Consider the following 13,895-nt stretch of genomic DNA (forward strand, 5'->3'; position numbering starts at 1 on the left):
CTGTGATGAAGCCATGTGCTTTCTTTTCAAGAAAGTTTTCGCCTGCCGAGCGGAATTATGATGTTGGTAATCGGGAGTTGTTGGCTATGAAGTGGGCATTTGAGGAGTGGCGACATTGGCTCGAGGGAGCTAAGCATCGTGTGGTGGTCTTGACTGATCACAAGAATTTGATTTATCTCGAGTCGGCCAAGCGGCTGAATCCCAGACAGGCTCGTTGGTCGTTGTTTTTCTCTCGTTTTGATTTCGTGGTTTCGTACCTGCCTGGTTCGAAGAATGTGAAGGCTGATGCTCTTTCTAGGAGTTTTGTGCCTGACTCTCCTGGAGATTCAGAGCCGGCTGGTATTCTTAGAGAAGGGGTGATTTTGTCTGCCATCTCCCCAGATTTGCGACGTGTGCTGCAAGAGTTTCAGGCGGATAGACCTGATCGCTGTCCACCGGAGAGACTGTTTGTCCCGGATAGATGGACCAACAGAGTCATCTCCGAGGTTCATTCTTCGGTGTTGGCGGGCCATCCTGGAATATTTGGTACCAGAGACTTGGTGGTCAGGTCTTTTTGGTGGCCTTCCTTGTCGCGGGATGTGCGTTCCTTTGTGCAGTCTTGTGGAATTTGTGCTCGGGCTAAGCCTTGCTGTTCTCGAGCCAGTGGTTTGCTGTTACTTTTGCCTGTCCCGAAGAGGCCTTGGATGCACATTTCCATGGATTTTATTTTTGATCCCCCTGTCTCTCAGAGAATGTCTGTCATCTGGGTGGTGTGTGATCGTTTTTCTAAGATGGTCCATTTGGTGCCCTTGCCTAAGTTGCCTTCCTCCTCCGAGTTGGTTCCACTGTTTTTTCAAAATGTGGTTCGTTTGCACGGGATTCCTGAGAACATTGTTTCTGACAGAGGATCCCAGTTTGTGTCTAGATTTTGGCGGACCTTTTGTGCTAAATTGGGCATTGATTTGTCTTTTTCATCGGCCTTCCATCCTCAGACGAATGGCCAAACCGAGCGAACTAATCAGACCTTGGAGACTTATTTAAGATGTTTTGTTTCTGCTGATCAGGACGACTGGGTTACTTTTTTGCCGTTGGCCGAGTTTGCCCTTAATAATCGGGCTAGTTCTGCTACTTTGGTTTCTCCTTTCTTTTGTAATTCGGGGTTTCATCCTCGTTTTTCCTCGGGTCAGGTGGAGCCTTCTGGCTGTCCTGGAGTGGATGTTGTGGTTGATAGGTTATATCAGATTTGGAATCATGTGGTGGACAATTTGAAGCTGTCTCAAGAGAAGGCTCAGCTCTTTGCCAACCGCCGTCGCTGTGTGGGTCCCCGACTTTGCGTTGGGGACTTGGTGTGGTTGTCTTCTCACTTCATTCCTATGAAGGTCTCCTCTCCTAAGTTCAAGCCTCGGTTTATCGGTCCTTATAAGATTCTGGAAGTCCTTGGCCCTGTGTCATTTCGTCTGGACCTCCCAGCATCATTTGCTATTCATAATGTGTTCCATCGCTCGTTGTTGTGGAGGTATGTGGTGCCTGTGGTTCCTCCGGTTGAGCCTCCTGCCCCGGTGCTGGTTGAGGGAGAATTGGAATACGTGGTGGAGAAGATCTTGGATTCTCGTATTTCTAGAAGGAGGCTCCAGTATTTGGTTAAATGGAAGGGCTATGGTCAGGAGGATAATTCTTGGGTTGTCGCCTCTGATGTTCATGCAGCCGATTTGGTTCGTGCCTTCCATGTGGCTCATCCTGATCGCCCTGGTGGTTTTCATGAGGGTTCGGTGACCCCTCCTCAAGGGGGGGTACTGTTGTGAACTCTGTGTTCAGGCTCCCTCTTGTGGTCACTGGTGGTATGGTGTGACTTTTGCTTTGGGCTCCCCCTGGTGGCTTTGCCTGTTATCCTGCTGGTCTCTGGCTATCAGCTGGTTCGTTATCCTCTGGGAGGTTCCTATATAGCTCTGTTTTATTTCCTCTTGTTGCCGGCTGTCGATGTAATCAGTGCTACTCAGATTCCTTCTGACTACCTTGCTCCCAGTCCATCCAGGATAAGCTAAGTTTTGTTTGCTCATTTTTTGATCAGCAGTGTTTATCATGTTTTCTGTTCCAGCTTGCTAAAATGTAATTCCCTCGCTTGCTGGTTGCTCTAGTGGGCTGAGTTTCTCCCCACACACCGTTAGTTGGTGTGTGGGTTCTTGAAATCTCAGGATGGATATTTTGTAAGGGTTTTTTATTGATCGCATAGACCCCTGCTCTATTTTCTGCTTTCTAGTACTAGTGGGCCTCTTTTGCTGAATCTGATTTCATCCCTATGTATGTGCCTTCTTCTTATTTCACCGTTAATATTTGTTGGGGGCTTCTATATCTTTGGGGATTATTTCTCTGGAGGCAAGCGAGGTCTTTCTTTCTCTTTAGGGGTAGCTAGTTCCTCAGGCTGGCTCGAGACGTCTAGGAATTTTTTAGGCACGTTCACCGGCTACCTCTAGTTGTTTTGGATAGGTTCAGATTTGCGATCAGTCCAGTTACCATCTCCCTAGAGCTCGTCCTTAGTTTAATCACTTGCTAATCTATTTGTGATCCTCAGCCACTAGGGATCATAACAGGGAAGCACTGTTATGTTAACTTGTTTTATAGCATTTCAAAAATTTTGTATGTCTTTTTGCTAATGTATTGTTGTTTTCTTTTCCCAGTCCGGGAGTACTGGATTTAACGGGGGGGTGTGCAGCGCCCCAGAGTCCTGGTCGTTGCAGTAATGTTGTTCTTCCTCCAGGGGGAGCGATATTACATCTGAAGGCAATAAAGGAGATCTTCTGTCCAGGTATCACAACCACACACAACACACTTCACACTCCAGCCACCAGGGGGAGCAAAGGTTCTATTTACTAGGCCACTCCTCACAGTTAGGTAAAACTGGTAGTTGGAGGGAAAGTTAGGGAGTTCTTGGCTGGGGACCGAGAGAGAAAGGTCTCCAGACCGAGCTGGCTGGAGGGAGTTCCAGTCAGATCCAGACTGCGGTCTGAGGAGGACGAGAGTACACAGAGCTGCGCCTGCCCCACATGCGGCAGCATCCTAAGAAAGAGACATTGAAGAGAAGTGTTTTGCAGTGAGTGAGAAACGAAGTCATTGCAAAAGGAGAGGAAAATCAGAAGGAGTTCTGCCCTGTAAAAGGCTGCCTCCTTCTGAAGCACACAAGAATCCCGGTAGCCAGAATACCGAGGAAGTAAGGATCTCTACGCTTTACTTCAGAGACTGGCAGGACAGTTAATTCTACGTTGGCTGCCCGACCTTTATACACAGGAGACACGGTGGCAACTTGTGGGGGCCGGAGCGTCTCTAGGGTCCCTATAAAAAGCCTCAGGCCACCAGTCATACGTGTTTTGTCCTATCCTATCAGGGGGACAGAGAGAAAGAGACTTAACATCTCCAATAGTTGTGAGGACCTTACCGAGTTGCTCTGCAGGGAGGTACTACAACACCCAGGTGCTAGAGGAAGGCTATTGAATTCCACCTGGATAAGGGGACTCCCTACCCTGTGGTCTGTACCCTGGACTGTGGACACTGAAGCCTTCAGTAAAGGTAAAGAGACTGCAACCTTGTGTCCTCGTTCTTCACTGCGCCTCACACCATTCACCATCTGCACTCTGGGAAGCCTGGGGATACACTTCACCTGTGGGAAGGTATACCATCAAGCTGCCATAACATCACCCCAGCGGACCCCTAAGCAGCGTCGGTCGCCCTGACCGAATACCACAGGTGGCGTCACAAACTACCCCTTTAAAGACCTTTCCCATAAGAACTATTCCTTTTACTGGACACCCCTGAGGACAATGGACTGGGTCAGCCACCGTGACATCCCCCGAACCGAAGGACACTGTGACGAGTAGCCCACAGCCCTACTGGGGGCGCTCCATTTGCCTGCTGGAGTGGTGGTGATATTTGCGTTCACGTGCAGTCAAGCTAGTCTTATTGCATCACTCAATGTAACATAGAGATGTAGGAAAGCAGCTAGACAGCACTTCATCTCAAGTATGCAAATCACATATGAGTGGTCATGTGACAACCACTCCAGTCGGCAAATTGAATGGAATCTTGACAATATGCATATTGCAGAAAAACATGCCTGGCCCAGAAAACTTCTTTATATATTTACAAATATAGCAGCCTTTATTAGACAGATTGATACCTGATTATTAGTGTAGTCGGGAGTGTTCTCCATGCATTTCCTTTTGTCCTTTATGATTCCAGATAAAACTGGGTTGTCACGCTTGCAGCAAGCTTCTGGCCATGGTGCAAAAGGATACAGATAGTGGAAATGGGATCTATTATCAAAGTCATTTAATCCAGATATACCACAACAGGAGAGCTAAACCAGGTAAAATCAGAAAACAATTTAGTGCCTTATATTGAAAACATCAACAGATACAATTACGACATATTTTATTAGAATGGTGACATATCAGAGTAAGCATTTTTGCATTGATTTATAATTTGCGGGGGGGGGGAGTAACTTTTCTTTTTTGTCTTGTGGTATTAGTTGCCGTTTTTGGCACCAAATTCAACAAAATAGCATACTGTATTCATGAATTTGGCACAAAGTAAAAATTGGGCTTTTTTCCTTTCTTGAACTTTTTTTTGCTACTTTTGGTGCCAAAAAAGTCACAAAAATGTCATCAAAATTACACCAGGGTTTAACTCTAGTGCAGTTGAGCCAACATTTTCTGACTTTTTTGATAACACTGGTCAACAGCATTTTTGGTGCCAAAGATATTTCATCGAATTTAGGGTATTTTTGGGGTGCTGATTCTGAATATGTCATCAGTTTTGCCAGATTGGCTCAAGTTTTTGAGATTTTTGGTATCTTATTTATAGCACTTGTTGGTAAATGTGACGCATCATCTCATTAATTTCTTTGGATTAGTACTTGAACTGAGCAGTTCTCAATATAGTTTTGTGTTAATTAGTGTTCTAAAAGTTTGTTCATAGCTTGATTTTTGCACTAACTTTATGTTGTTGTCTGTTTTCCAGTGAAAAGCATGAACTCATCAAGAAGAAGTTGTCTTAACGATCCAGACTCATTCTGTTACATTTGTGGTGAATACACACTGCCAAAACATAGAAGAAACATAACAGACTTCGTAAAAAAAGTGTATTTTGCCTATTTTGGGGTTATGCTTGGGGACCAAGACAAGTTTTGGGCACCACACATAGTGTGCAAAGCATGTATCTAATTATTACGAAAATGGAGCAAAGGACAAAGAAAAAGCTTCAAATTTGGTGTTCCAATGGTGTGGAGAGAGCCAAAAAATCATCATGATGACTGTTATTTATGGTAAACACAGGTACAGGCACATCTTCACAATGAGGGACAGGCCTTCTTGCAGATTCCATGTTACTCCCATTTTCGTTTCTTATGCTTATTGAATCCTTGCACTTGCACTGCACAGAAATAACAGTCATCATGATGATTTTTGGCTCTCTCCACACCATTGGAACACCAAATTTGAAGCTTTTTCTTTGTCCTTTGCTCCATTTTCGTAATAATTCGATACATGCTTTGCACACTATGTGTGGTGCCCAAAACTTGTCTTGGTCCCCAAGCATAACCCCAAAATAGGCAAAATACACTTTTTTTACGAAGTCTGTTATGTTTCTTCTATGTTTTGGCAGTGTGTATTCACCACAAATGTAACAGAATGAGTCTGGATCGTTAAGACAACTTCTTCTTGATGAGTTCATGCTTTTCACTGGAAAACAGACAACAACATAAAGTTAGTGCAAAAATCAAGCTATGAACAAACTTTTAGAACACTAACACAAAACTATATTGAGAACTGCTCAGTTCAAGTACTAATCCAAAGAAATTAATGAGATGATGCGTCGCATTTACCAACAAGTGCTATAAATAAGATACCAAAAATGTCAAAAACTTGAGCCAATCTGGCAAAACTGATAGCATATTCAGAATCAGTACCCCAAAAATACCCCAAATTCATTAAAATATTTTGGACACCAGAAAAAAAAAATTTTTTTGTTGACCTGTGTAATTGATGAATCAGGCAAAAAATTCTTTAATCACTAAACTCAATCCACAAAGCAGAAAACCAGAAAAATTAAGCAAGCGCCAAGTACATAGAAAATAGACTTCAAAAAGGAGCAAATAGACTATATGTATATATTCAGTAACATATAAACAGTCATTTTTTATTTATTAGGTTGTCTGCTTTAAAGAAGTACATACAGTTGTGCTCAAAAGTTTACATACCCCGGCAGAATTTTTACTTTCTTGGCCTTTTTTCAGAGAATATGAATGATAGCACCAAAACTTTTTCTACACTCATGGTTAGTGGCTGGGTGAAGCTGCCATTTATTGTCAAACTACTGTTTTCTCTTTTTAAATCATAATGACAACCCAAAACATCCAAATGACCCTGATCAAAAGTTCATATACCCCATTTCTTAATATCGTGTATTACCCCCTCTAGCATCAATGACAGCTTGAAGTCTTTTGTGGTAGTTGTGGATGAGGTTCTTTATTTTCTCAGATGGTAAAGCTGCCCACTCTACTTGGTAAAAAGCCTCGAGTTCCTGTAAATTCTTGAGCTTTCTAGCATGAACTGCGTGCTTGAGATCTCCCCAGAGTGGCTCAATGATATTGAGGTCAGGAGACTGAGATGGCCTCTCCAAAATCTTCACTTTGTTCTTCTGTAGCCAATGACAGGTCGACTTGGCCTTGTGTTTTGGATCGTTGTTATGTTGGAACGTCCAAGTATGTCCCATGCGCAGCTTCTGGGCTGAGAAGTGCAAATTTGCCTCCAGTGTTTGCTGATAACGTGCTGCATTCATATTTCCTTCAACTTTGACCATGTTTCCTGTGCCTTTGTAGCTCACACATCCATAAAACATCGGCGATCCACCTCCGTGTTTTACAGTAGGAATGGTGTTCCTTTCATCATAGGCCTTGTTGACTTCTCTCCAAATGTAACGTTTATGGTTGTGGACAAAAAGTTCAATTTTGGTCTCATCACTCCAAATTACCTTGTTCCAGAAGCTTTGAGGCTTGTCTCTGTACTGTTTTGCGTATTGTACACAAGATACTTTGTGGTTTTTGTGCAGTAATGTCATTCTTCTGGCGACTGGACCATGCAGCCCCTTTTTCTTTAAGTGCCTCCTTATTGTGCATCTTGAAACAGCCACACCGCTAGTTTTCAGAGAGTCCTGTATTTCAGCTGATGTAATTTGTAGGTTTTTCTTTGCATCCCGAACAATGTTCCTGGCAGCTGTGGCCAACATTTTTGTTGGTCTACCTGACCATGGTTTTGTTTTTATAGAACCCCTGATGTTCCATTTGCTAATCACAGTTTGAACACTGCTGACTGGCATTATCAATTCTATACTGTCCTCGTACACGTTAGCAGGGTGTGCAATGAGATATGTAGCTAAACCCCCTGTCTTCTTTAAACCCTTCACCCCCGGAGCTTTTTCCGTTTTTCTGTTTTCGTTTTTCGCTCCCCTCCTTCCCAGAGCCATAACTTTTTTATTTTTCCGTCAATTTGGCCATGTGAGGGCTTATTTTTTGCGGGACGAGTTGTACTTTTGAACGACATCATTGGTTTTACCATGTCGTGTACTAGAAAACGGGAAAAAAATTCCAAGTGCAGTGAAATTGCAAAAAAAGTGCAATCCCACACTTGTTTTTTGCTTGCCTATTTTGCTGGGTTCACTAAATGCTAAAACTGACCTGCTATTATGATTCTCCAGGTCAGTATGAGTTCATAGACACCTAACATGACTAGGTTATTTTTCACCTAAGTGGTGAAAAAAAATTCCAAACTTTGCAAAAAACAAAACAAAACAAAATTGCGCCATTTTCCGATACTCGTAGCGTCTCCATTTTTCGTGATCTGGGGTCATGTGAGGGCTTATTTTTTGCGTGCCGAGCTGGCATTTTTAATGATAGCATTTTGGTGCAGATACGTTCTTTTGATCGCCCGTTATTGCATTTTAATGCAATGTCGTGGCGACCAAAAAAACGTAAATCTGGCGTTTCGATTTTTTTTCTCATTACGCCGTTTAGCGATCAGGTTAATGCTTTTTTTTTATTGATAGATCGGGCGATTCTGAACGCGGCGATATCAAATATGTGTAGGTTGGGTTTTTTTTTATTGATTTATTTTGATTGGGGCGAAAGGGGGGTGATTTAAACTTTTATATTTTTTTTATTTTTTTCACATTTTTTTTTACTTTTTTTTTTTACTTTTGCCATGCTTCTATAGCCTCCATGGGAGGCTAGAAGCAGGCACAACGCGATCAGCTCTGCTATGCAGCAGCGATCATAAGATCGCTGCTACACAGCAGAAATGCCGGTGTGCTGTGACCGCCGACCACAGGGTGGCGCTCACAGCCACCGGCGATCAGTAACCATAGAGGTCTCCAGGACCTCTATGGTTACAATGTACAAGCATCGCCGACCCCCGATCATGTGACGGGGGTCGGCGATGCGCTCATATCCGGCCGCACGGCCGGATGCGGTAGTTAAATGCCGCTGTCTGCGTTTGACAGCGGCATTTAACTAGTTAATAGCGGCGGGTGATCGCGATTTCACCCGCCGCTATTGCGCGCACATGTCAGCTGTAAAAAACAGCTGACATGTCGCGACTTTGATGTGCGCTCACCGCCGGAGCGCACATCAAAGCAGGGGACCCGACATCTGACGTACTATACCGTCAGATGTCGGGAAGGGGTTAAGAAAAGAGGCTGTAAAATTGTAACCTTCTTTTATTGATTGCAGATGTGACAGGAAAGGGTGCAATAACAGGAGCATTTCAGAATATATAACTGCACAGAGCATGAAACACAAATAGTCTGCAATACACAGTTAACATGAGGTAAGGCTACGTTCACATTTGCGTTGTGCGCCGCTGCGTCGGCGCCGCAACGCACAACGCAAACAAAAACGCAGCAAAACGCATGCACAACGCTGCGTTTTGCGCCGCATGCGTCCTTTTTTTCATTGATTTTTGACGCAGCAAAAATGCAACTTGCTGCGTCCTCTGCGCCCAGACGTGGGCGCCGCAGGGACGCATGCGGCGCAAAACGCAAGTGCGACGCATGTCCATGCGCCCCCTTGTTAAATATAGGGGCGCATGACGCATGCGGCGACGCTGCGGCGCCCGACGCTGCGGCGCACACCGCAAATGTGAACGTAGCCTAATACAGACTGATGATTACCTACTTGGTACAACAAACGTACTGATAAACACAGGATTATAACACATAGATAGTGCTTACCAACTAAGCTTAGAGCAGGCTGTTTAAGGAGCATGAAGAGCACGGATGATGTAGTTTCTCCTAAGATACATGGAGGAATAATGGCTGCTGTTCCCTTCACAGTGTCATAATAAGACCATAATGCAACAGGAACAATCCCACAATGCCCTAGGAACTTCCCACAAGACATTGCAAATTAAACTAGAATCTATGCATTAAACGGCCAGCAGGTGGTGCTGTTACCTTACAATATGAAATATAGGAAGGATTAGTACACACAAGAAATACAATGTCTGTAATAACGGAGACATAGAAAAAATAACTAAACTTTCTAGATAGCAATTATATTGCTGGACAGAACAAATTCCTTGGATATCTTTTTGTATCCTTTTCCTGTTTTATAACATTCAACTACCTTTTCCCATAGATCTGTTGACAATTCTTTTGCTTTCCCCATGACTCACAATCCAGAAACATCAGTGACTGGATGAAAGATGAAAAAGTCTGTCTGGATCCCAGAAACTCACTCAGCTTTTATGCACGCACACTGTTTACAAGCAAGCAGGTCAAGGGTGAGGATGTTACCTTTTGTAGCCATTCAAACCCATTTGTGTCAACTTCTGTGCATGTTATCAGCCCAAAATCACCAGGGTATGTGAAGTTATGATCAGGGTCATTTGGATGTTTTGGGTTGTCATGATTTAAAAAGAGAAAACACAGTAGTTTGACAATAAATGGCTTCATCCAACCACTAACCATGAGTGGAGAAAAAGTTTTGGTGTTATCATTCATATTCTCTGAAAAAAGGCCAAGAAAGCAAAACTTCTGCCAGGATATGTAAACCTTTGAGCACAACTGTAGCATTTGAGAGTTTTTTTCAATTGTTCATGGTATGTAATTACTGCTTTTCATGAAAATTTACTTTTTAAAAATGTTTGCTTACCATAAGGTTCAGGTCTCTTCAGTTTTAATGATTTTGTGTGTGAACAGTATGCATATTTATCTTTTATATTAAACAGAGGTTGAATTTCTAAAGCTATGCTTATTCAGGCTTTAACCCCTCCTAACACTAGACATACTGGTATTTCCTATTCAGAAAGAAGTTCCCACAAATGGACCTATCAGTACGTTCTTGTAATCGTGCAGGCACAGGAGCTGTGTCTGGTGTGATCACCACATAAGCTCAACTTATCTGACAGTTGAGCTCCTGTTTTTTTTATCCCTCTAGATCAGGGGTCCCCAACCTGTAGCTCGGGAGCCACATGTGGCTCGCGGACCCATGAATTGTGGCTCGCGGCTGTCTGCCAGCTTGGTGAATTAGCTCCAGTTCTAGCAAACATGTATGATGAGCAAATCGAAATTGAAATGGTGAAATGGTGAATTTTGTGAGCAGACCTGCACAGAAGAGCAGATCTGGATACACATATACTGGTCTTAGGGGTTTTGAGATGATGTAAGTATGGTACGCTGGAGACAAGATGACGCCACCTGTCAGACAAGATGTTTGAAGCTGGATGTGACAGTGTCTTGGGGAGTGCTTTATAGGAGAATACTGAATGGGGTTATTGTGGGAACCCCTGGATCTTAGTATACTGCTTAGGGGTGGTTGATTTTTGTGGAAAAGCTTTGGTTAACCATTATGCCTGTAATGGGGGTTTGGTTGCCACTATTGTCAGGGGGCGGGAGCTGAATGTGGCTCGCGACCCTCTCTAAGAGCTGAAAGTGGCTCTCAAGGTCAGAAACGTTAGGGATCTCTGCTCTAGATGATACTAACTGTGACATCTATATAGTTTTGAGAAGAAAAGGGTCTCTTTTTTATCCCAAATTCCTCCCTGCATTTCGTTCACAGGGTGCAGATAGTTGTTATGGCATGCAGAGGTCAAACAATGATATCTAGGTGTCCAGCTACCTGCATAAGAAGTAACTAACAGGCCTGCTGTCAGTAAAATAGTGTATTAGACCAGTGATCAGATTACTCAGTGTTCAAGTCATATATGGAACTAAGTAGGAAAAGTGAAAAAACAAAACATTGTCAAAATAAAAAAACTTAAAATAATTTCTCAAACAATCACAAAACAATGTTTTGCCATTAGCCCCTAATACTCCCTCTGCCAGGGAATTCAATTTTTTTCCTATTTATAAATCCAATGGATTCTGTAGGGGAATGTTACTCCTCGTGGAGAGTGCCTAAAAAGCATAAGGAGACTGATAGGCAAGGCAATACTCTTCTTATGTGCAAACTGTCTATTTAGTGGGAAATAGGACTTTTACTATAGTGCCACCTATTGGAGTGTTTGATTTGGCTTCCAATTCGTGTAGCAAGGCTCAATATTGTCTTTTAGGATTGCTACCCCAATAGGTAGTGCTAAAATTCAAGTCCTCTTGCCCTTTGAAGAACATATTTATAAATCCACCATACAAAATTAGAGCAAAAACTGGAAACCTTTGACTTTGTGTGGGGTCCTTTATAAGGGTACTTTCACATTGCGTTCTTCATTCCCATTGGTGCATACGTCAATAATTCCCTGCAAAATGGGGTCCAGAGGTATGAGCCGAAGGACCATAGACTGTAATGATGCAAACAGAGCGAACATGTGCTCTGACGTACATCATTTTCGGGAGTGTACGCCCACTTGAGGCGGACACTCAGACATAGTAGAACACACCCAAAAATGAAGTATGTCAGAGCGCACTTTCTTTCTGTTTGGGCTCATTTCCACTGGCGAGAGACAAATCGGTCCGTAATCTGGACCGAAAAAAGGGATGTATGCGATTGTCATGCGATTGTCATGCGAGTGTAATGCGAGTGCAAAGCGATTTTTAATCGCACCATCCGTTTTCCATCCGTATGACATCCGTATGCAATCCGCTTTATTTCTCTGCAACTATTTTTCTACAGTCATTTACAGGACCATGGACAGTGTTCTAGGCCACAGAATGGTAATGTATCCGTAAAAAACGGACGGAATACGGATGGTCCGTATTCCGTCCGTTTTTTTTTCTCGCACCCATTGACTTGCATTGGCGAGTCTCGTCCGAGACTCGCAGCAAATCGCAGCATGCTGCGATTTTTTTCTCAGTCCGAAAATCGCAAATGAAAAGACACCTATTGAATAACATTGGACCGAGTGCAATTTTTTATCGGATTGCACTCGTCAGTTTTCCTCGCCAGTGGAAATGAGCCCTTTGCATCATTACAGTCTATGGCCTCATCGGCGCATACCTCTGGACAGTGTTTTGAGGTGGATTTCAAAAGTGTGCCCCGAAGAGGACACAGAACACAATGTGAAAGCATTCTAGAGATACTGCAGTTTTGTTTTCTATTTTCTTTTCCTTACTAAAATAACCATAATTTTTATTTTTTCCATCAACATAGATGTATAAGGACTTGTTTTTTGCAAAACAAATTGTATTTTTGATTGACACGGTTGATTTTACCATATAGAGTAAGGGATTATGGTAAAAATATTTCAAATGTGGCAAAATGGTGAAAAAATTAAATACTGCAATTTTCCATGCTAATTGTGCAGTAAAAATGACCAGACAACATAATTCACCAGGTTAGTATAATTACGGTGATACCAAACATGTATAGGTTTATAGTCATGTAGGAGCTTAAAAAAATTCTGAAATAAAAAAAAAATACTAATTTGTGCCACCATTTTTCAAGTCTCATTTTTTTTTCTGTCATTGGAGTATGTGAGGGCTTGTTGTTTTCTTTGTGAGCTAGTGTTTTTTTGCAGTGTTAGGTTGAAATCACACAAGGTTATAAACAATCAGTCCGATATTGATCCAGAAAAGTAGGAAGAGTGTCATGCGATTACAATGAGATTTTACTCATTTAGCATTTGTATGACATTCATATGACATTCGTAAGCAATCTGCATGCAATGCGTTTTTAACATCATCTTTTACATACTGTAATTCTCTATGCAATATAAAGCTAGTTTTTCAACTAATATATCAATCTTATATACATACAGTAGATAGATAGAAAGATGTCCATGAGATACATAAATAGTGCCGTGCGTGTGTAGCTTATTGTACATGTATTTATCTAATAAATAAATAAATGAATGAATGAAAAAAATAGCATATGATCTACCTCTTTTTAAAAACCAGCCAAGGGAAAGCAGACAGCTGTGAGTTGGTCTTATTATGCTGGGAAGTGCACAATAACCATGCAGCTTCCCAGCCTATTAATATCAGCTCACGGCTGTCTGCTTAGCCTTTAATAGTTATTAAAAATGGATAACCCTAAAAAGAATGACGTGGGTCCCCCCTATTTTTAATAATTAGCAAAGAGTGAGCAGACAGCTGTGGGCTGATATTATTAGGCTGGGAAGGTCCATGGATGTTTTCCCCTTCCCAGCCTAATCCCCTTTACCGCTCATCACACCAGCCAGGTTCTCATAGAGTGCAGCAAGAGAACAGGCATTGACTACTGCTCTAGCCTACGAAGCTTCATTGTATGAACGGGGCTCCGTACACTGGATAAAGAAGTCGGGGATCATCATAGGGCCTCCGAATTACAGCGGACTGTTTTTGATTATTATTATGTGTAAATGGGTAAAAGAGAAAAATTGTAGGGAAGTGATTTTTACAAATAAAGGACTTTTTTGTGTGTTTATTTTTATTGACTACGGGGTTAGTATTGGGGGTGT

General features: G+C 42.5%; 1 protein-coding gene across 1 annotated transcript in view; it reads right to left on the reverse strand.

Moving 5' to 3' along the window:
• LOC143818125 (tetraspanin-18-like) overlaps positions 1 to 13,895 on the reverse strand; it is a 141,390-nt gene that overhangs the window by 70,095 nt on the left and 57,400 nt on the right. Inside the window, exon 5 of the mRNA XM_077299539.1 lies at positions 4,148 to 4,327. Coding sequence (XP_077155654.1) covers positions 4,148 to 4,327 — 180 coding nt within the window. The remainder of the gene's footprint in view (positions 1 to 4,147; positions 4,328 to 13,895) is intronic.

The sequence above is a fragment of the Ranitomeya variabilis genome, chromosome 3 (assembly GCF_051348905.1).
Source record: "Ranitomeya variabilis isolate aRanVar5 chromosome 3, aRanVar5.hap1, whole genome shotgun sequence".
In the NCBI taxonomy this organism is placed as follows: domain Eukaryota; kingdom Metazoa; phylum Chordata; class Amphibia; order Anura; family Dendrobatidae; genus Ranitomeya; species Ranitomeya variabilis.